This window comes from Mauremys reevesii, linkage group 7 (assembly GCF_016161935.1).
Source record: "Mauremys reevesii isolate NIE-2019 linkage group 7, ASM1616193v1, whole genome shotgun sequence".
In the NCBI taxonomy this organism is placed as follows: domain Eukaryota; kingdom Metazoa; phylum Chordata; order Testudines; family Geoemydidae; genus Mauremys; species Mauremys reevesii.
Genome location: NC_052629.1, coordinates 16,502,813 through 16,525,568, shown reverse-complemented (window position 1 = coordinate 16,525,568; position 22,756 = coordinate 16,502,813). Strand labels below are relative to the sequence as shown.

Below are 22,756 nucleotides of genomic sequence, written 5' to 3'. Positions count from 1 at the left end.
CAAGGCCTAAGATTCTGACCTATGGTAGATCTACTGGCTGGAGAGGTGATGTGACAGAAAAATATGATAATAAAACATAAAGGCAGCAGATGTCCCAGCAATGTCTGAACTTGATTCTTCTCCCATTGAAAGCAATGATAACACTCCCATGGACTTCAGCTGAAGCATTATCTGGCGCAATATGGGCTTATGTCCAATAAAAAAAAAGAGGAAAAATGGATCAGAATGAGTAATTTTAATGTATTTAAATTAAAGATTTTATTTTTCTAAAAAAATCCCCAAACAAAACCAAAACAAAACAGTGGTTTGATCTAGATACAGCAGCACTGTGACATTATTAGACATTATGTACGAAGAATTCAAGCAGCCATAGAACACAGAAGCCATTATCCTCAGTAACAACCTCAAAATGAAACTAGTTTCATAAAGCAATGTTAGAATCTCCCTGTAATAAAACAACAAAAAACCCTTTGGATACTAGGATGATTTTTTGTGTGTACACAATGCCAACAGCCACTAGTTCTTCTAATTGAGAACATTTGCTTTAATTTATTACAAAACTGATTTGTTGACTGAATTATGAAAGACAACTTTAACATTTCTTTAGAAGGGTCTGTTCCTCTTAGAGAGACTACAGTATTAGCAGTGCTTAAAAACATTTACTTCTGGATACGCTTTTCAAATTAGATCAGAAGAATACTGTGTGTGTGTTAATACCAAATGTGAATTTTAATTTTCAAAGCAAGTGAATAGACTAGTCTTAATATGAAACTCTGCAGTTTTACAATTTAATCATTAGTCAGATATGAGCAAATACAAGATGAAATTTTTAGATCTATCTACATTGCTTGGAAATGCAAAATGAAGTTTTTACATCCTCCACCTTCAAAGTAAAGGCAAAAAGTTGAGTCTTTTAGACGAGTGTCCAGTATTTAAAAGAAGTGCAATCAAAGGAGATTGCACTCAACACATACAATATAACTCACATGGACTGGTTAATAAACACACGGAACAGCTGTGGAATGACAAGAATGGAAAATACATTTATAATCCAGGCACTATCTGACATGTTTCTTCTTTCCTGGTAGTGATGGATCCTTGGGGGCCATTTGATTTCCAGAAGGCCTGGGATTCCCTTTTGAAGTCCTTTGATCCTAGAAATGTGATAATCTCTTTAGTTTTCATAGATGGGCCAGTGAGTTTTCCCAAGGTTTGTCCAACATGCATCATTCTGACGTAACACAGCATTTCAATTATTCAGTATCTAGGAATTCTGTCACATGTGGAACAACTGTTCAGCAGGCAAAGAGAGATTTTGAAGTTTAACTGGTGATTATTTTTTGTCCTCTCCTTCATAGATATTTGTTTTTAATATAAAAAGAGGAGGATCCTGAATGATTGCTAGTACTGATTAGCTCTGAAACAAGGAAACGAACACTTCAAAGTCTATACTGTTAGCTCTGCAGGAGGTCTCGCTGCTAAAGCGAAGTGCATAAAATCTCAGCATCTCAAAGGAACTAGGACAAACTATTCAAAAAAACATGAACCCTTATTTACGTGAGTTGTCTCATTGAAGTTACATAGGTAAGAACTGCTGGATGAGGCTCAATTCATTCAAATAAAAAACAATTAATATTGATACTTTGCTTTTTTTTTTTGTCTAGAGACTTCCAAGTGCTTTACAAAGGTGGCTATGTTTCATCACTCCTTTTATAAGCCCAGGGAAACTGAGATGCACATAGGTTAATTTTTTTGCCACGGGCAAGTCAGAGAATCAATGGCCAAGCTAGGGATAGAATCCAGCACTCCTGACTCCAAATATAAACAAACAAACAGGGGAAACCTGAGCTAGACACAAGGAGATCATCTGAAATCAAAAATCACCCTGCCACTGCCAATGTAAGTAATACACTGTCTCAGCGTATGGCTCTTCCCTCATAAAAACATTTGACAGTATTCTGCCGTAACAGACCCCAACATGGCAGCTGATATTTGTATTACTGCAGAGTAGAAGGGGCTATTAGTACAGAATGCTGTTGGGTGGCAGACTCCTTTTTTTTTAAGCATCTTCTCTCAGCACTGCATAAAAGCTATTAGTTGTTATCTCTAAAGGAGGTTGCAGTCCTCCTGACACCTGGAAGCTGGGAATCTGGAATGAACAGGATTTAAGCCTGTTTGCTCAGCTTTACCCTAAGGACACTCATCGCTATCATTATTTTTTAAAGGATATGTGGAGTTAGTGCCAGCTCTGGAAAAGGGTGTTCTCTGTTTAGCCACAGCTTCTCTTGCGCTTCCCCGCTAATGGTTCTCAACCCAGCCTGGGATAGACCAGGACCACCTCCCAGGATGAGGGCAGGTCAATCTCTGCATCCATTCACCCCTTGGCCTCCCAGTTTTAACTGCCTTCAACTGTGCCAGTGATGTTTTGGTGAAATGGGCACCTGTGCACTAGGCACTTATTAATGTTGTTATTTAAAGTAGCAGCCCAAGGCCCCAGTCAGGACCGGGTCCCATTGTGCTAGGTGCGGTTCAAACACACACGAAGACATGATCCCTGCCTGGAAAAGCAGACTAGCCCCAAGCATTCTTTCAAAGCAAAGAGAACTCCAACTTTTCCAGTGCTGTTTAGAGAATGCTCAGGAGCAGCTGATGAGCCATCTCATTTTGATCAATATATTTAACATGTGGAAGGGGGCCTTACAAACTTTGAACAACAAGAATTTGTGAACTTAAAGAAGAGAACCTTTCACATGTACACACCCACACACTAACCTCAAACTGTACTTGCGAGTTCATAGATACTGTATCTCCCTGTGTCTGCTTATTTTGTTTGTACTACAGAAGTTTGTTTATCTGAGGCTTCTCTACTGAAAAGAATAATAGCAACTGGCTTTGAAATGTGAGACTTGGGTGGAAAAAGTAAAGATGCCAGTTGGATCTAGCTTGGAAACATGAAAGTTGGCTTAACAAAAATAGTCCCTGCTGAATTTTGTGTGTTCTATTCTACGTATACTCTGAAGAAGAAAAAAAACACATCTATATCCGGTAAGACACCAATCAATCAGCAAAGTTTGGCTACATGTTTCTTACAATGAAATTGGACATAGTTACCCAGGGAGGGGAATGATCACAAGTGACTTCAAATATTTCTTAAAGACATTCCAAATTTTCTATGAAAAAGAGTGTCAATTGAACAAATTCCTCTTAATATCTATATTAAGTAGATCTGATTCAGTACTGCAAGAACAGTGTTCACTAACGTTCATTTGCTTGGTTTGACCAGCTTTGTGCGTTTTTTCATTTGCATGAACAGGTTCCTGTTCACACATGTCTTAGGAATGTCTGTTTGTGCAGAAACACCCTTATTTTCACACGAACAAGGTTATATGTGCAGACTCAAAAAATATTTATTTGCTATTATTTTCATGTTTTAGAAGTTTCAATCATCCAAGCAGAAAGCAGAAAAAATGCCATGTGACTCCTTCACACACCACTCAAAGAATCATTGAACTGGGAAATTAATGAAGAACCCATAGACTGATGAATAATTTTCAGTCTATCTGGAGAAGACTTAAAAATGTATCCAGTTGCAGAATTCAGAATCAGTTTGTAAATGATTTCCAAACATTTAAAGAGCTCAATTTGCTCAACAGTCTATTCATACAAATAATTCAGCCAGCTCTAACTTGTGCACTTCCCAAAAGGATCTTTGCTCTAACTGGAAAGCTAATAGATTAAATGAATCTTGTGCTGGAAAACTATGAAATAACTATTTCTTTCTACTCTTTTTTCCATGTGCAAACCCATCTCAAAACTATTCATTATGATTCAGAGTACTAAACAGTCTCTTGCTAGCAGTATGCTCTCTCCAAAGTAGTATAAAGAAATTATAGGCCTGGTTTTCAGAGGTGCTGAACACCCACCGCTCCCATTGACTTCAGATTGAATTGTGAGTATTCACCACCTCTGAGAATCAGGCTCCATGTGTCTGGGGGAGTTAGGTTGTGCAACACATTGATTCACTAGAGTTCCACCCATAGCAATCTGTGTTCCAATTTTTACTGGATCACACAAGTGAATGTGAGCACAATGTGTTCTTAGCCTCGCCTCCAGTGGGATATATAACAAAAAATACTGCTCAGTTTAACATAGTAGGCAAGCCCTGTTCAGGAGAATCCCAGGACTGGCAGTCAAGACTGGTATTGACTGGCAGTGTTGTGGCTACCCATGATGTTCCTTCTAGCCAGGGTTATCAATTGGTCATTTAGCCTTAAACAGCCTTCAAGGGAGGATTCACTGTAATTAGGTTTTTCATATCTAATCTAAATGTGAAGTGTTAAAACAACAAAAAAAGAGAACAGAGTCTTCATGGACCAAATGGTTAAAAATGTAGGGAATGAGCTCCTCATGCATACGTTCTGCACTCCCCCACATTTAATGATGAATATTAATATGTGACTCTTATTATGACTTTTATCCAACAACCTCATCACACTTTACAAACATTCCTGATTTAAGCCTCACAACCCCACCTCCCCACCCCCCAAGCCTGGGCGACAGGCAAACATTATTATACACATTATTCTAATGGGAGGTAGGTGCCTCTATAATGCCACAAAGTGAGGAAGTGGCAGAATTGAAAACACAACCTAGGACCATGCTCAATCTACCACTCAGTGCTCCCTTTGCTTTGCATTTGTGCTTATGAATTAACCGGTTTGAGAGAGCACTGACATACTGTGCACGCAGATGAATCTGAGTGTTGTTCTGGCACGTGGACATCAGCCTCTCTCTTTGAAAAAATGTGTCCCGTAAGGATATTCTAGGCAAAGCAAGTAAAGTTCTACATACGAAGCCTCTCATACACACTGGTACTGAAATACTGAGCCCTCCATTAAGCCCCAAAGATACTGAGGTTCCCCTTAGAGCTGCACTTCGAATTGTCACCTACATTTCTTGAAATCTGGGTGAAATCCACCCTGATGCAGAGGGCCCATGCAAGGCCATCCACAGAATGCAAACTTTGCATTAAGGGCCTAACACAAGCCCCCTACAGTCAGCGCATAGATCCCTGCTGACTTCAGTGGGCTTGCATCAGAACAGAAATGGAGAATTTCACTCACACAGTACTTCTCTCTTCTCATGTCTCATGCCTACTCGCGAGTTGGAACGATTCCAACTAAACTGGAGACATCATTAGTCCAAATTCTCAGCAGTCACTTCTCCACATTCTTTCACCTCTGCTCAAATCTGCAGTGGCATCGCTGACACAGGTGAAAGTGCTGGCACTCTGCCTGTTCGATCTTTGCATTGATAAAGTGAGGGATAAACACCCTCTGCACCACCATGTCTTCCCGGAACATCAGTCAGAAGGAAAAGGGAGACAAATTTTCATTGCTGTTTTGGATTGTCTTAGTTACCTGTATCTCTACAAGTGATCGGGAGAGCCCACAACCTTATTAGTTGCCCTACGGGGTGTCTTGGCTTCTTGCCATACTGTACTCCATGACAAACGCACGTCAGCCCAATACATACATACATAGCCCAATATTTCCATCAGCTAATTTACAAAAACACTGACTCTGGTCTGTCCCTTACTGACTTTAAGTTGTTCTAGAACTTACTTTATTTTGAGTCCTTATCATTCATGACTTTGCCTGGAAAAAACTCATACATTCTCTTGCTCTTTCTGTGTTGGCCACGGAAACCAGTTTCACACCAGCATAGGTGCTGACTTCACGGGTGCTCCGGGGCTGGAGCACCCACAGGGAAAAAATGGTGGGTGCTGAGCATCTACCGGCAGGCCCCCATCAGCCCCTGGCCCCCTGCCCCCCGTGTTTGCTGCACATCGGCAGGCCTCACTGATCAGTCCCTCCCCAGTCCTTCCTGTGCCTCCCGCCCACCGCGATCAGCTATTTCGCAGTGTGCAGGAGGCTGGGGGGACAGGGAGGAGGAGTGAGGGTGCGGCGCACTGGGGGGAAGGAGGTGGAAAGGGGCAGGAAGAGGTGGGGTGGGGGTAGCAGAGGGGCAGGAAGAGGCAGGACAGGGCCTTGGAGGAAGGGGTGGACTAGGGGCAGGGCCTGGGGGGTCAAACACCCCCGGCACATTAGAAAGTCGGCTCCTGTGCACACCAGTCTAATCATAGAAATGCAGGGCTGGAAGGGACTTCAAGAAGTCATCTAGTTTATCCTCCCATACTGAGACAGGATTCAATATATCTAGGCCATCCCTGACAGGTGTTTGTCTCACCTGTTCTTAAAAGCCTCCAATGATGCGGATTCCAGAACCCCCTTAAGTAACCTGTTCCTTGTGATTAATTAAACATACATGTAGTTCTTGCAAGAAAGACGCTAACCCAGTTTCCCTGGGCAGCACAGACATGGCCTAACCTTAGTGTAATCGTTTAATTCTTAGACATGACATGTCGGACATCAGTTCTCCCAAAAGTTTAGGAAAACTCAATCAATTCAGCAAGTGTTGTAAAAAAGCATGGTCAACCAAACTATTTTACAGCAAATGTTGAATGCAGCAGATTCTGGGGCAAATGTTTCCCAACATCAGTTGAAATGGGGTGAAGCTGTGTTTGGCACCTGATGTCCTACATGGCATGTTTGAGAACAGATACACTCCTAGCACATAGTATGCTTTTGTTAACTGGTTCATAGTATGGATATTGAACCTGACTGAGCCCATCTATACCAGTGGGACGATTGTTTTAAACAATGCTATGGAGTACCTGAGATGAAGCATTGTGAAATCAAAAAAGGCAAACTATACTGTTTTACAATGGGCACTGAACTCAGCTAACTGTACTGGAACAGCTATTTCATCACTGGTTCAGGGGGCCAGAAAAGAAGCCATGCAGCCCAAGGGCTCTAGAACAGCTCACTTGAAAGTAGACACGGGCCGGAATGGATATAATGGATGTAGAAAAGTTGAGATCCAGAGCCGAACCTTCCTGGCTTGGTTCTGTCCCCTATAGCTTCCCTGGCCAGCACAGACAGGGCTATTGAGTCAATCTCCTGGTAGCTGTGTGACATAAGCAACTGCCATAAAAGCCTCTCACTTGTGGCCTGATCCTGTATCACTGAAATCAATGGGAGCTTTGCTGTTAATTTCAATGGGTAAAGGATTTCAGGTCTTTGAAGAACTGATGACAACTTGTCTTTCTTATCTCCCCTTGCTAACATTTGTTCTCTCTCTCATTAGCAATAGTAAAAAAAAGTTTGAAAAGGAGGAGGACTTAAAACAGGGTTCCATTAAAAACAATAAATATTGTGATGATCTAACAACAAAAATAAGTGCAAATCTTAACAGTGCTGGTCCCATGACATTACGAACCTCAGACATAGCAAATAGTATTCTTAGATGCGGCAAAGTCTTGACTACGTATTATAGCATTTAATACAAGACTTTACAAACCAACAAAGAGGAAAAATGTATGCAGTGTTGCTGTAAGCCAAATATACACATGTAAAATAATTAAGAATAAACTGTGCCATAAAAATGCATGTCAGTAAAACCAACTTGATAAAGTGAAATATGAATAATTTTCTACACTTACTAAAAAGAATGATTTCTCATTTGAGGCTCTGGAAGTCTTGAGTCACATTTCTTTTAAAAAAAAGTCTTAAAACACATGGCTTTACAGCTGCTGCTCAGAAAATATACACCCCAAAGTCTGACTTTCATTTAAATACAAATGTACAAAATGTAAACTGAGACAATAGAGAAATTTACAAAACTTTTCTTTAAAAATAATAAAGACAAAATTCAGTTCTAGTATGATGCTATTTAAATACGTGCAAGTAGTCATGTTCGTTGAATTTCTATTGCAATGTTCTAAATAGACAAATCTGATTCACACCATCTTGAGTGCCACCTCCAAAAACAGACCTGAGTGGAAATTTCTTCATAAAATGTGAGGCTCCACTGGAAGGAATGGATAGAATATCTCCATTGCTGGGAGATCATTTATTTTTTAACTCAACGGTGGATGCTCTCTCATCCTTAGAAGCTCCATAGATTATAGTGGAAGGATGCAACACGTTGTTTCATGAAAGTTGAGTTCCAACTAGCTGCTTCCGGTGGAGTTTGAACTTACATGGTTTGAATTTATGTGGTGATTTAAACTCGCCTTTGAATTCGGTGAACTCTTTGAATTGTTTTGATGCTGGAGAAAGGAGAAAACAATTATATTTATATCCCCATAACATCCCATACCTCCTCTAAACTTATTTAGCATGCTTGTCCTTATTTTCCATGGGTCAGAAGAACCATGGGAGCTCTCCAGAGCAACAGAGAAGAGGATACAGATTAGAGGAGTCAATTCAATACAGCACAAACAGTTCTGGCCTCCTAGGCTTTGCCTTCCTCAGAGCATACCTGCTATCATTTAGGGAGACATGCCTTGTAACTCCAGTGTAATATGCTGGGTTTGAAATGTTATGTGGAAAAATGGTCAATATTTTTCTAAAAAATAAGGCCTGTCAGTCTTAAATAGGGATGGTGGGTAGGTATGTCAGAGCTAACACAGCAAGGAGTGTTAGGAATAGCACATGGGGACCCAGCATACACCAGTGCAAAGAGGACACAGTGCTGTGCATGCAACACAGTAAAATAAGAAAACCATATCTCAGTCGTGAGCACCACTCATGCAGTAGGGAGGCCAGGTGGAGAGAGACAGAGGAGGTGCTTGTTTTGGGAGGGAGGCAGCAGGGTTTGGGTTCATTAGCATGACTAGTTCTTCCAGCCTGGCAGCCAGCATTGCTAATGTATCATTCCTAGCACGTGTTCTTTTCATGGACAGTCCCCAGTAGCCCTGGACACAAAGGAATCATTAGGGGTGGCAGAGCGGCCCTTCGTCGGATATAGGTGCTGGGCCAGGGGTTACTAAGAGCCTCTGAGGGTGGGACTTAGACCAGTGTCCGGAGTAGAAGGTGCCCTTGCAAAATTCCAGCCTAAACTACTTGCAGCTTGTTCAGGGGAACACGATAAATAACAGAGCTGGTCAGGAAATGGGATTATTTTCTGCAGAAAATTCAGATTTTTCAGCAAAATATCAAAAACTGAAGTATTTCAGCCAAATCCCAAAATACTTTGATTTGGAAATGTTGCTGTGGTGCCTCTTGTGAGAGTCACATTTCAGATGCCTCATGCTCCCATTCTCCTCTATGGGCCGGACTCCCTGGTCGGACAACATCTCCTATGTTTTGGGCGTTCGTTTATTTAATGAAAAATTGATGTTTTCCATGAAAAGCAGACAATTTTCTCTCTCATCCACAAAATCATGCAACTTACAAACTCAATTTCCCATTAAGAAACAGCTTAGATGGAACCATTTCAACCAGCCCTGATAAATATGAGACTAGTGATGGCCAGGTCTTGGAATGTTGAAAGTACTGAATCAAATAAGAACTCCTAGGTGCAGACACTTATTTGAACCACCTGAACATACAGAATCTGCAACACCAAGCAGAAACTCACAAGGAAACTGTGAGAACAAACCCTGCCTGATATTTCATGTCTCTCTCATGATGGACATACCATAAGGGTAGCATACATATCATACAGGAAAGTTCATTGGGACTCAGAGACACAGGTGCCGACTTTCCAAAGTGCCAGTGGGTGCTCGACTCCCGGCTCTGCCCCAAACCCCACCCCTGCCCCACCTCTTCCCGCGCACTTCCGCCCCCTCCTCTGAGTGCGCCGTGTCCTCGCTCCTCCCGCTCACCGTGAAATAGCTAATTGCGGTGGGCGGGAGGAGATGATCAGCAGGGCCTGTTGGTGGGCAGGAGGGATGGAGGAGAGGTTGATAGGGGGCTGCCGGTGGATGCGCAGCACCCACCATTTTTTCCCCATGGGTGCTTCAGCCCCGGAGCACCCACGGAGTCAGCGCCTATGCTCAGAGAGGCTGTGTGTGTTACATTTAAGGTCTCACCTGACGTTTAAATATTCTATGTAGTAATCCTTTCTTGGGTGGCTCTGGGGGGTAGCTTTTGTTTAGGTCCGGTGAAATAGTACCATTTGGTCCAAACACATTTAGCTCTTTAAAACACTCTGTTTCTATCATCTGTTAAAACACAGAAGGAATAAAAAGAGATGATGCATTATTACTATTGTTTATTAATATTACAAGAGACTCCAGATGCCCCAATCAGGATCAGGGGCCCCATTATACGAAGTGTTGTATAAACATGAAATAAAAGACAGTTCCTTCCTTAAAGAGCTTATAGACGAGAGAGGGACAAGATGTGACAGGAGGGTGTAGGACGCAACAAGGGCCAATCAGCAGCAGGACACGTCTCTGGCTATTATTGTTAGGCAGTTTACTGTGGATGTAGTAGCAGAGATCGGTCTGAAGATGTACAGTCTTCTGATGGCTTTTTAAATTGAACTGAATAACTCTCAGGCCCTAGAGTGGGAAAATCAGAGTTAACGTCCCAACCTAAACACCAGATTCAGTTTCACTGGGAGCTTCCGTAATGAAGCAGTTCTGACCGCTGATGCTGTCAGCCCAAGACGACCTGACCTTAGCCACCTCGAGGAAAAGTCTCGCTGTTCAAAACAGCCAGGCAGTTTAGTCAGTTTTCCCACCATATTCATCACCGCCCATGAGGTGCTGTCAGCATGCCAAGGAATCAATACAGTGTAAAAAGCATCTTTCGCCATCAAGGGTTTGAATGGGGAAAGTATATTGTGTTAGAACAATAGCTGAGCCCCTACCTGTACTGGCAGTATAACCTAACAGATGGCTTCAATTTCTAATGTATATGATTCTGCACTATTCCAGTAAGTCTTATTAAGGGAATGCCCCATTAAATTTTGCATTGTTTTTCTTTTCTATGTTGGAGAATACAGAATACGGATTGGCCTGAACCCAAAAGGCCAGTTATCAGGCCCCCCCCCTAAACTATGGGGAAGTTTATACTTGGATCTGAACTTTACTGCTGGCTCTGTTTCTACAGCAGGCAGAACAAATCCCCCAATCAAAAACCCTGGCACTTCAGAAAAGTTCAGATCCAAATTCAAATGCCGCAGCTGGGGCCCATCAGATACAAAATAATGAATGAGAGGAGTGTCACAAATAGAGCGTCACATTAAGGCAGCAATCCATTCTGCGGAAGTTCTTTAAAGCCGTTATCAGAACATCTCTATGGAGACCAGCAGGAGGAAGTACAGGAGGACCCTTGCCAATTTACACAAATATGCAGAATCAGCAGAAACAGTCACCTGAACCTGAACATCCATGGTACTTTATAGATCTTGAAAGAGTGCATTTGTAACTTATGAATGCATTAGAGTCTGGCACGTTACCCAGTGGGTATATATTACTGGAAGCGTACAACTGCTCTTAAGCAGCCTGGGTTAGAGATTGCATTGGGGCGATATGATCATTATGTACCCTTACCTCATTCTGCCATGGAATAGATACGGATCCTGTGGAAAACTTGGAATAGAAATCATCATCTGTTTGGTCCAGATTAACCCCTTTCACTGTGGAGAATTGCTCGATGTCCAACACATCCTTGCAGTACACTGCTCTGGGCTGTCTCGGCAGAAAAAGCAGGAGAGAAAATATCTTTGAGTCTGGACACGTGACTTGATTCTCACACTCATTCAAGTGAGAATGTCTGACCACAAATGACTAGCTACATCCTGCCTTCCTATACTTGCTCTGCCCATGTGTTTATCGTCAAAGGCTGACTTGCTTTAAGCATTTAAAGCTTCCACTTTGAAGTTCTTACAGCATCGGCAGAACCACCGTGGGTTTTAGTCATCCATGTAGCACATGGCTAAGAGGTGAGGTGAGAAGGACAGAAAAAATAAGATAAGATAAAAAGAGGATAAAAAAGTAGAAGCACTGCTTTCTTTTAGAGAGGGACAAACACACAAGCCATTCAAAGACTAAAAAATCTGTACAAAATGCACATCTGGGATGGCTCTGTCTGCCCCAAATGGAAGTCTCATTCTGCTCAGCCAGCTGTGGTGTTTGCAAGCTTGAAGCTTTAAAGGAATTTGTACTAAATGCTAAAGAACACAGAAGAGGTTTGGTGTTTTTCCGTTGTTTGTATTAATAGCTCAGGTCTTTCTCAGCCGTTGGAAACTCTCTGGAGCCATTCCTATTAACTGCTACAATTTCCACTTCTGTATTTCTACAGATGCAAAGTCACATACCTTTAACTATTTTAATATAGTTCTTAGCTCTCTGGAACGACTGCTACGTCACTTTGAAGAGACATTTTCCTCAGCTAACAGACCAATAGTCAGCCATATTGAACAGCAAACAGAAATACTCCCTAGTGGTTACTTAACATGGACTCAAAGTTACCCTTTAACACAGACATTACCAAGATGCAGCTTGCAGGACTAGTGTAGCCCACAGAATTCTACAACATGATCCACTTCCATATTAAGGAAGATAGTGTAAGTGTGGCTTGCAAAGCCTAGAGATCCCAGAATGCAATGAGTTATCTAGAACTGAGCAGTCTGGTGCTACATGCTAGAATCTATATTCTGTGTGTGCTGTGCCTTCTTATTAAAGATGAGGACTGCGATAGTCTATTTAATTCTCTGTGGAGATAGTGTGGTCCAGTGGCAGACTGGGAGACATGGGTTCTCTTCCCACCATCATTCCTGACGGTGTGACTTTGAGCAAGTCAATTAACCTCTCTGTGCTTCAGTTACCCTCTCTGTCAAATGGCTATAGCAATACTATACCTCTCTTTGTAAAGTGCTTTGAGATCTACGAATGAAGAGACTTCTGTGAGTGCTGAATTATCTAGCTTAGGTGCAGCTCTTGAGTTACCAATAAATTGCCAGGCTGCCCTTAATGGGGCAAAAAATTATGTGCCTCTACTTTAGCAAACACATGGATAATAGATGCCCTCTAGCCATTACAGACCACAATTAAGCTTTTAGTAGGCTCGAGCTGATCCCATATTTGAGTCCAGAATTTTCTAATTTTCTTCATGAGAAAGAAACACTAGTTTGTCTCCTATTTCTTCCCACTGCAGCAGGTCATAACACCCGGGGCTAATTGGAAGGAATAACGAGGCTACATAGTAAATTGCAAAGCCAACCAGAGCAGCTAAAGTAAACTTTTGTAGCTTTTAAACCACTTTGGTTTGATTGAGTTTGCAGCAATGCAAACCAGAGCTGCCAAACTGTTACTTTCCCCAATATGTTAAAACTTCAGTGTTTACTTAGAGCCATATGGGGACTTTAAGGCTAGAAGGCTAGCCAGACAGGCTTGGAAGAGGAAAATAACCCTGGAACTCTGTGCATGGGGAAGGAGATATATACTGCAAAGGGCTTTGAAACTTTTATTACTGTCACTGCAATACTGACCTTCAGTATGTGCAATAGTGATGGGCAAACCTCAAGGGGAGGGTCAGAGTTGGGATCTATTTCAAATAAGCACTAGAGAAACACAGTCCTTGGGGGAGGGGGGGGGAGGGTGTTTGATACCTGAACCTGAATTTTTTCAAACAACAGATTTTTTTTTATAATGGGCCAGACTTATTCCCCTGTTTGAATTCCGGATCCAGATTTTGTGGTTTAAGCTAAAAGCGTATCTAGGTAAGGTACTTAAATAGCCTTCATTACTGTCATATCTGAGCAGCTCACAATCTAGAATATATTTATCCTCACATCACCCCTCTGATGTAGGGCAGAGCTACTATTCCCATTTTACAGGTGGAAACAGAGGCCCACAGAATATAAGTGACCTGCCCCAGGTCAACCTGGAAGTCTCTGGCGGAGTAGAGCAGCGGTTCTCAAACTGTGGGTTGAAACCCCAAAATGGGTTGTGACCCTGTTTTAATGGGGTCACCAGGGCTGTTAAACTTGCTGGGGCCCAGGGCTGAAGCCAAAGCCCCACTGCCAGGGGCCGAAGCTGAAGCCCGAGGGCAGCGGGGTTCAGTTTACAGGCCCCCTGCCTGGGGCTGAAGCGCTTGGGTTTCAGCTTTGACCCCCTCCGGGGGTCATGTAGTAATTTTTGTTATCTGAAGAGGGCAGCAGTGCAATGAAGTTTGAGAACCCCTGGAGTAGAGCATTGAACTTACCTCGCCTAAGACTGGACCATTCTCCCTCTCTGTACAAATATACATACATGCTTGGCTGAGCTCTCAATCTCTTCCGTCTCCAAAAATGGAGTGGGAATTCTGTGAAAATATGCTTCCCTATGAACTGACCGCTACTTGCAGGAGGCCTGGTGCCAGTTGGATGAGCTCACAAGGCACAAAAACAGGGGAGAAATAAAAGGAGTTCTTTTGGAACCTGAGAAAAGGTTGAGTTTAAGTTTAGGGCTCGGGAAAGGGTTTTATTTAAACCCAGTTCACCATCCTTATCCAAAAAAGAAATGAAACCAGGCATTGCCAGCTATGGGAAATATAAGGGAGCAGCCATTTTAGAAAGACATCTAAAGAAGGGGTGTGTGCAATATATTCTCTCTAGATCCAGTCAGGCGGGGTTTTCGCTACCATATGCTACTCACATCAGGGACAAAGGGGGGGTCCAACATTCCTGCCTCTAATCGTTTGAAGTTCATGCTCTTGAAGAATGGGTGCTTCTTCACTTCCACTGCACCTTCCCCCTGACATCCGAGCCTCTGCTTCACGTCTTTGGTTAGTAGCTGAAACAGACCAAGAAAGATTGTAAGAAAGCCTGAAAAGCAATAGTCCTATGATATTTTTCCTCCTGTTTGTGCTTGAATAGGGGCATGGGAACAGGAGAATTATCATCATGACTTAACATTTACATTGTGGTAGAGCCTAGAGGCTAAACAGGTCAGGACTCCATTGTTCTAGGCATTATTCAAACCTATAGACAAAGATCTGCCCCAAAGAGCTTACAATCTGAATAGTGTTGTCCTCTATCCCATAGGCTCCTCCCATTTATTTTCAATGGGTAGCTGAGAGAAGAGGAGGTTTGACATATGTTCTATAGTCCCACATGTTCTCTGAACACTCGTTCTCAAGCTACTGTTGTCGGAATGATGCTCCTTTGTCACTTTGGCCTATTTACCCCTGCCCAGTGTAATACTTTCCAGCATAGCATGTAATACTGAACTTTTAAATCACATTTTTTTCTTTACTAAGCCTACTGGGCCCATTCCTGCTCCCGCTGAAGTCAACAGGAGTTTTGTCAACAGAGCTACATTGATTCACACCAGCTGAAGATCCAATATGCGTCAGTATCAGCAATGTATCCAACCTCCATCAGCCCAAGCCTAGATTTTCACAGGGCACCAGAAGACACCGTCTCTGCACTGCTACATCTGTTCCTAGATCCTGAATTCAGGTGTCTTGTGATGGGCTGAGGAAAGCTCACTTGCAGCTTTGGAGGAGATCTGGAGAAGTCGACAGAAGAATCAGTTTGACTGCAGAGATTTCCTCTCGCTCACAGGGATCCTTTATAGGGCAATGGGGATTAACTGAACTCAGCATAATTGATAAATTAGATAAACACACAGGAAGATAACCACAGAGAGATGTGTGTTAGAACCGGAGCCCATTGGGAGGCCTCTATGTTTCTGATAATTGGTCTGGGAGAGCCCAGTTAGTTCAATGAGTGAGATATTTTGGTGCCTAATCCTTTTAAATCAAGTACCCGTAATCAATTAGAACAAGCCAATGACTTATTACATGGTGTTTACTCAGTCTAATTATTATTTTTTTTAGCACTGAAAGAAAGGCAGAGCTATGTATGTAATGACTACCTTTGTGCATCAGCCTATGCCAGTTACAGGTGGCCTTTTTTATATGTCGCTGCTGCATCACAAATTTCTGACATTCTCCCGAACCGTGAAACTGACAGTGGCCTGAAAGGTTTGTGGGGGAGGGGTTGTCTTCATTCAGTTTAAGTGGCTTTTTTGTGCATGCATTTTTAGCCAAAGCAGTGAAACATGAGCCTCAATTCAAAAACTGACTCTGCCTAGGAAACTGCAGTTGTCTAACATAGTGAAAAATACTTCCACTTGATAAGTCAGAGGCAAATAAATATGCAATAAAAGCAACTGATTCTACAAAAAGATGAAAGTTAGCTCTGTTAGCGTATCCTCTCTAGCGAATGCTGACTTCTAATGCTGAAAGACTGCGAAGAGAATAAAAAACCTACTTACTAGAGTCAGGGGAATACCATATGGGGAATATCCGACAGGAGAGTTTTAACTAAAGACTCTCCTGTGGCACTCTGATTCCAAAAAGGCAGCCAAAGACATATGCTACACGGACAAGTCAGGCTAGCAAAAACCTTAGGTTAAAAAGGACTTAATCATGCATTGGCAGCAAGACGTATAAGGGGTAGTCCCTCCTTCTCTCCAAGCATTGAGAAAAGGAAGAAAAAACGTAAGATGCGGGAGAAAAAAATACTGCTTCATTCTCAATCTAGAGGGAAATCATTACACAGGAGGGTACAGCTGATAGTTCACACAGCTCAGCTGTTTTTTACTTACAACATCTCAATCCACCAGGAGGCAGCAGAGGAAAAGCTAATTGCAGCAACTACATTGCAAACATCTAGTATTTGAGCGGCATTACACTTTCAAAAGCATCAGAAAAACATGGCTGAGTAAGTAGACCACCTCCCCCAGACAAACAGATGCACTAGCACCATGTGATTTATTTGCCTCTTCTGAGTATTCAAGCTGACCATTCCTAGTGGGTTCTGCCCCTTGCGGAAGCAGATAATCAGCAGGGACAACAAGGCTCCTTGTTTGAGAACCTCTCTGGGGAGACTGCTTCCAAAGATGAAACAAGGAGTAGTTTCACCTGGAAAATGTTTTACTGATGTCCAGAAGCTTTCAGAGCCAGCGCTGCTGACAACTGAGATGCAGTGGGCAGGGGTGGACTTGGAGCAGCCTGTGTTAGATAGAAGATGCCTGCAGCTCTTGCTCAGGATGGAAGGAAGACAAACGGACCCCACTGCCTTGTTATAGTTTCCAATAGTCCTTGCAGAGCTTCGAGCTGTGGGCCGGCTGGGGATATTAACTCAATCTGGGAATTGATCCTTGTCTGGCTGAAAATGCTGGCTGCTGTTTGGTACCTGCGGTCACAGGGTGTGGTGGTTGAGGCTGGGTGGGGCTGGCAGGGGAGACCTGAGTCCCTCAGCGGTGTCCAGCAGCCAAATTGCAACCACCTTTGATGCAGAAACCAGTCTTTGGAGCATGAATGGAGTTGGCCACTGGTGTATTGCTGCTTCTGGCTGCAGAGGCATAGGTGGAGCAGGCAGCTGGGAGTTGGCTGAAACCACTGGTCACTGCACAACTGTCTGGCCACTGCTGAGACGCTGCCTCAAAAGACCCACTGAGCCTGGATCCAAAGTGCCAACAATTGTTCCTCCAGCTGGGGCCACTGCCTGGAAGCTGCTCCTGCTGGTGCAGTGGGGTCTGTTTGAGAGGAGAGCGCGCTTGCTGGGGGAAACTCCACCTGAACACAGAAAAGGCAAGATTCTCCTGCCGGGCACAGCTACAGGGAACCAGCACTCATCTCTCTGCCTTTGCCTGAGGCAGTAAAGAAAAGCTGCTATATGCTGCTGAGCAATCTCCTTAAAGAGGCCGCGAGTCCCAGCAGGGACAAACCTGGAGCCATATGGAAGTTCTATAAGGACTTCCCAATGCTCTGTAGCTCAGGCGAGGTAGGAGACTGCTTATCTGCTGCTGCTGGCAGGAAGCAGAGTGGACTGGGGAGTTTTGTAGAAGGAGGTGGCCCACCAATCCACAGGCATTGACGGGTCCTCCTGCTTGCTGAAGCTCCAGAGGGCGTTAGCAATAGTCATGGATACGAGACTGAAATGTCCATCCCATGTAGACATGACCAGGAACAGAGATGACGATTGTGTATTTTGAGCTGTCTCTATAGTTTGCAGAGGGTTTTCTTTTTAAATGTTAAATTTGCAAAAGAGGCATTTAATATGAATAAAGGTACAACAAAAGCAAATGCATCACTACTGATGGCAAGGCCTCTTGGGGTATTAGCCAAATGACCGGAGCAATCGTACTTTAATATAGTTCAGAGTCTATAGTCTACGAATAGAGCCATAAATCAGAAGATCTCCTAGAGACCCTAACGCCAACCAGTGAAGTTGATCCTAAGCAGCAATACTTTCCATCAGGATGACACAAGCACAAAGTGGGATGGCAAGGGTATAAGTGAGGGCAGAATTTAATCCACAGTGATTTACAATCACCAGCATAGGGCTATCACAAAATGGTCTGAAATGGCAATGTCACACTAATGCTAATGCTCTATACTTTGGTACAAAGGATTCTCTGATCCTTTGATGTCACAAATTCAGATCTCAGGAGGGGATTCCAACTCTGTAATGTCAGAGACATTTTCTGTGTAGTTTTCTCCCTCTACAGGAAAAGAAACAACTGGAGCAGGGATTGTTAAATAAATCAATCCACAATCCTCTTATACATTTATAGATTAAATATGTGTTAGGAGATTCAGTCTGTCAGATTCATATCATACGATATGACAAAAAAAGCCTTTCAATTCTAAAATGATAGGAATAAGGGAAGCAATTTTTGGGGTAATATGGAAAATGCTGGGCAGGGGGAAAAAACAGCATAAGGAGAGTCACAACACCCGTTAAGTCAATTAATATAAGGGGGCCCATTAGATTAATTCTGCTCTCAAAATAGAAACAAGCACCCAAAGGAGAGACTTTGTTTTAACTAACTTTTTTAAGGTTAGAAAAATAAGACCCCATGTGCATGGTCAACAGTCAGTGAATGAACCATAATGATACTGAATGAGTTAGGTAACAAAAAGGCAGGAATAAAATAAAACATTGGATATTACACTAACCGATGTGCATGACGTCCCAGGTCCCATCAACCTGCAGGAGAGTCAAAAGTCTCTCTGACAGAGTTAAAGGGGAGGTTTTGTGATATCTGAGAGTTCAAGATCTCATTGTTAGGTATTATTATTAATTTTGAAGAGTGCCCTAAAATGTGTGAGTTGCTTCCCCTGATGGATAAAAGAGATTATCACTGACACTTGCTATGTCCAACTTTGACCTATTCTAGATTTATTGGCTGATTTCTGATCGGCATGACATCAGGGATGGGACAATTCCACCACCATTCCACTAACCCTCACCTAGCTCTCCTCAGCTTTAACTTTTCATGGACAGTGGATACATTATTTTACTCTGAATGACACTTTTCCCCACCATGCTTCCAGCCCTATAAATAGGTGCAGAAACAGAAGTAAAAATCATGTTTGTCTCCTGTCCATTTCTTTATAACATGCTGGAGGTTTCCGTTTGGTGTGTAATGCAAACTTAATGCTGGCATGGCTCATGAACACCAAGTTGCCACCAGAAGGCTTTCCCCCGGGCCTGTCATTAGTTGAAATGGGGCTTGTCAGGAGAATCAGGCTGTTTGAGTGCATGAAACCATCATTAAGAAACCGCATACTGTTCTTTATCCTTGCATTCAACTCCCGCTGACATCAGTGGGGAGTTCTACATGCAGACCAAGAACAGCATATGGCCTAAAGAATCTATCAGGAATGATGCCAGTTAATTACCACTCCATGAGATGTGGCATTGGGTTAGTGTACTGTGTGTTAATGACTTGCACTCATGATGCTTGGCGGTGATGCTGTTCTTCGTTTGCTAAGAGACCTCAGTAGCTCCTATCCAGTCCACCAACCAGAACGATATTAATATGCCGCTTGCCTGTGTGTTGCGCGAGGTATTGGTGAAGCTCGCGCTATTTATTCACTAACCTTTCCTTTTCCTTCTGTTTCTCTGCTAGTTTGCAGTACCCCGCAGGACACCACACTAGAAAAATCAAGACTCAGACAACACCCCTTTCCAAATTAAAATTTGGCCTTTCAAAAACATATGCTGGAATGGCATTGATTAACTCTTACATGGTTTGGGGACTTCCTGTGTGGTATGGGGATTTCCCTTACCAGCAATGGCCATGGTTTTAGAAAAGAGCACTCCCAGCTGAAAGGGTAACAGAAGACATTTTAAAGGACAGCCCAACAGTGATTTAACAAGCCGGTCAGCATAGCAGACCTGGGAATAAGTGATAGTAAAGGTAGCAGGTTGGGGGGCGGGGAGAAGGGGTTTACAACACTTTCATAATGTAATCTAGGTCTTGGGTACTCTCAACTCCCATGGAAGACAATGGCAGTGAAGAGTGCTCAGGTCTTACATGAGACACTCAAGAGTCCTACAGCATCAGGCCTTTCTTCCCACAAGGTTAATAAAAGCCACAAGGTGCATTTTTGGCTAAAATCTGCTGTTCAAAGTCTCCTGAATCCAGGAAAATATAGATACTGCTCCCCCATCCAAAAAAGGTTAGATAAAATCAAGCTGATCATCAAGAAACTCAGACCAGTCCAGATAAAGCCACTCAACACAATCTGGACACACAGTGGATGCAAATCTCCTGGTAATGGACTAGTGACGTTAACCCTGGGTTCTGCAGCCCTCTGAATTGTAGTTTGTGGTCTACAGCCTGATAATGAATCTACCACAGTAAGTTGTCAAATCCCCTTACCATTTTACAGACAGACTTGGCCTCCTCAGAAAATTTATGGGAGTACACCTCTTCTGTCTCCAGGACTCTCCTGTCCACCTCTTCTCTCTTTACCTTCTCTTTCCTGCCACGAAATGGTGATTGTCCAGCAATCATTTCATAAATGAGGCAACCTAACCCCCAGTAGTCAGGGCTGAGGGTGTATCTCTGATTGTTCAAGACTTCTGGAGCTGTGAAGGACAAAGACACATCTTGTGAAAACACTTAACATTTCTACAGAAAAATAACTAAAATCCCTAACCCTCTTATTTCAATGACTGAATACACAGCTGCAGAGAACTGTGGGAAAAATACGAGAGTCCCTCCTGGCTTCTACTAGCTGAGCTACAGAAAATACAGAATGCAGCTATTCATGCAGAAGCATATATAAAAACACAGCTGGGATTAAAAAACAACAACAAAAATCAGTGGAAGCCAAACATTTTTGACTGGCCCAATCTTGAAAGTTTGTCAAGACTTTAAATTTAAAAAAGAAATGACAAACAAACAATTATTTAAACAAAAATGAAATTTCCTAAAAAGCAAATTCTGTCCTTTGGATCAGTTTGTGTAGATATTTTTATTTAAAAAACAAACATCTACTGTGTGCTGTATATACACTCACTCTACATACAGTCACTTTCCAACATGCATGTTTACTCTCTGAACACAAACACATGGTCCTGATCTACACACACATTTGCACCAGGATAGCTAAAGATGTGCTTTATAACTTATTCAGTTACATGCAAGTCTACATAGGGAAGAAAAGTGGCTAAAGTCAGTTTGTTATCAACTTTAGCCCAAACATTTTAAACCACTTTTATTCCAAAATGAGTGTCCGCCTACAGGTTTACATTGAAAGAACTCAGTTGGTTTTAGGACACTGGGTTAGTTATATCAGTGCATGTTTGTGTGTAGACTAGCACACCGACTCTCTCCTTTTCACACAAAGTCTCTCTCTGTCTGAAACACACAGAGATACACAAAGACTTGCTCACTATCACAAACAGAGAGAAAACCTCTCTCTCTCTCACACACACACTTTTTCTAACAGATACACACAGAGTCTCACAGTGTAAGTCTGTACTCAGTGGATATGTGATTGTAGCAAGGGCAGGCACACGCATGCTAATTTTAATCCAGCTGGCACAGGTAACAATAGTAGCGAGAGGTGGTGGAATAGGCTTCAGCACAAGCTAGCAAGCCACGTACAAGCCCACTAGGGATCCTGGGTATGTACTTTGGTTGCTAGCCTGTGCTGACATGTCTTCATGACCATGGATATGCCTACTCATGCTACAATCACACCTTCACTTGCAGGGTAGATGTCCCCTCACACTCTAATACACACACATACAGTTCTCCCCCCTCTAGTACACATAAGCACACACATACACACACACACGGTAGTTAACACTAGCATAACGCCACTGACTGCAAGGTTCAATTTAACCCACTCACACTTTTGAAGAGTTCTGCATTTGTAACATGCTAACTGAATTCTGACTTGTTTTGTGTTCTAAAATAGGAGAGAATTAATACCACACTCATTTGAAGAGCATTGCAAAACTTGAAACCCCTCTGGCAATCACCAGGAACTGGACTCAAGCTGGAGGAAGAAACAGCCATCCCTTAATACAGCCCCTTAAAAGTACCGGAAAGCTCACAGACATCTCTTCTGGTTTGATGCTCTGGTCTTGTAGAACAGTTTCCTATAGATTTAGTTAATCTGCACTCCAGACAGAACTCCAAAGTCACAATAATAGAGTAAACTATCAATAAAATGAGCTACTGAGGTACTTACCCATATACCCTACTGTTCCTACCCTTCCACGGATTGAGTCACCCTCTGGGATTTTAACAGCTAGACCCAGGTCAGATATTCTAATATGGCCTAAGGGGCGGAAAAGCAAATATTAAAGTGCAATCCTCAAATGGCTAAAAACACAAAAGTTATACTCAATGGACCACTTTTGAAATTCATCTAAAATACTGTGAGAAGAAAAATGCCACTAGCACTGAATTTGAAAAAATATCATCATTCAGGAAGGGAGAAATGATTTGGGGTAATACTAGGGGTTTTACCGAAGAGTAATGCAATGAAATTTTAAAAAGGAAGGTTTAGGCTGAATGGCAGTGAAAAAATCCAAACAGTGAGGTCTAGTACACTGTGGACTAGTCTTCATTGCTTGACATATTTAAAACTGG

At 42.6% G+C, this 22,756-nt stretch overlaps 1 protein-coding gene across 3 annotated transcripts in view; it reads right to left on the bottom strand.

The window, feature by feature from the left end:
• Positions 1-282: 282 nt before the first annotated feature.
• The window catches only part of GRK5 (G protein-coupled receptor kinase 5), a 228,489-nt gene continuing 206,015 nt past the window's right edge, over positions 283-22,756 (bottom strand). For 2 of the 3 annotated variants that reach the window (XM_039547921.1, XM_039547922.1), the window contains 6 exons: positions 22,353-22,442; positions 20,528-20,736; positions 14,498-14,635; positions 11,411-11,548; positions 9,941-10,072; positions 6,016-8,173 (listed from right to left, as the gene is read on the bottom strand). In XM_039547921.1, coding sequence (XP_039403855.1) covers positions 8,075-8,173; positions 9,941-10,072; positions 11,411-11,548; positions 14,498-14,635; positions 20,528-20,736; positions 22,353-22,442 — 806 coding nt within the window. In that variant the 3' untranslated portion in view covers positions 6,016-8,074. Of the gene's footprint in view, positions 1,155-6,015; positions 8,174-9,940; positions 10,073-11,410; positions 11,549-14,497; positions 14,636-20,527; positions 20,737-22,352; positions 22,443-22,756 lie in introns of those variants that run through there. The other variant, XM_039547923.1, reaches the window with a different exon arrangement.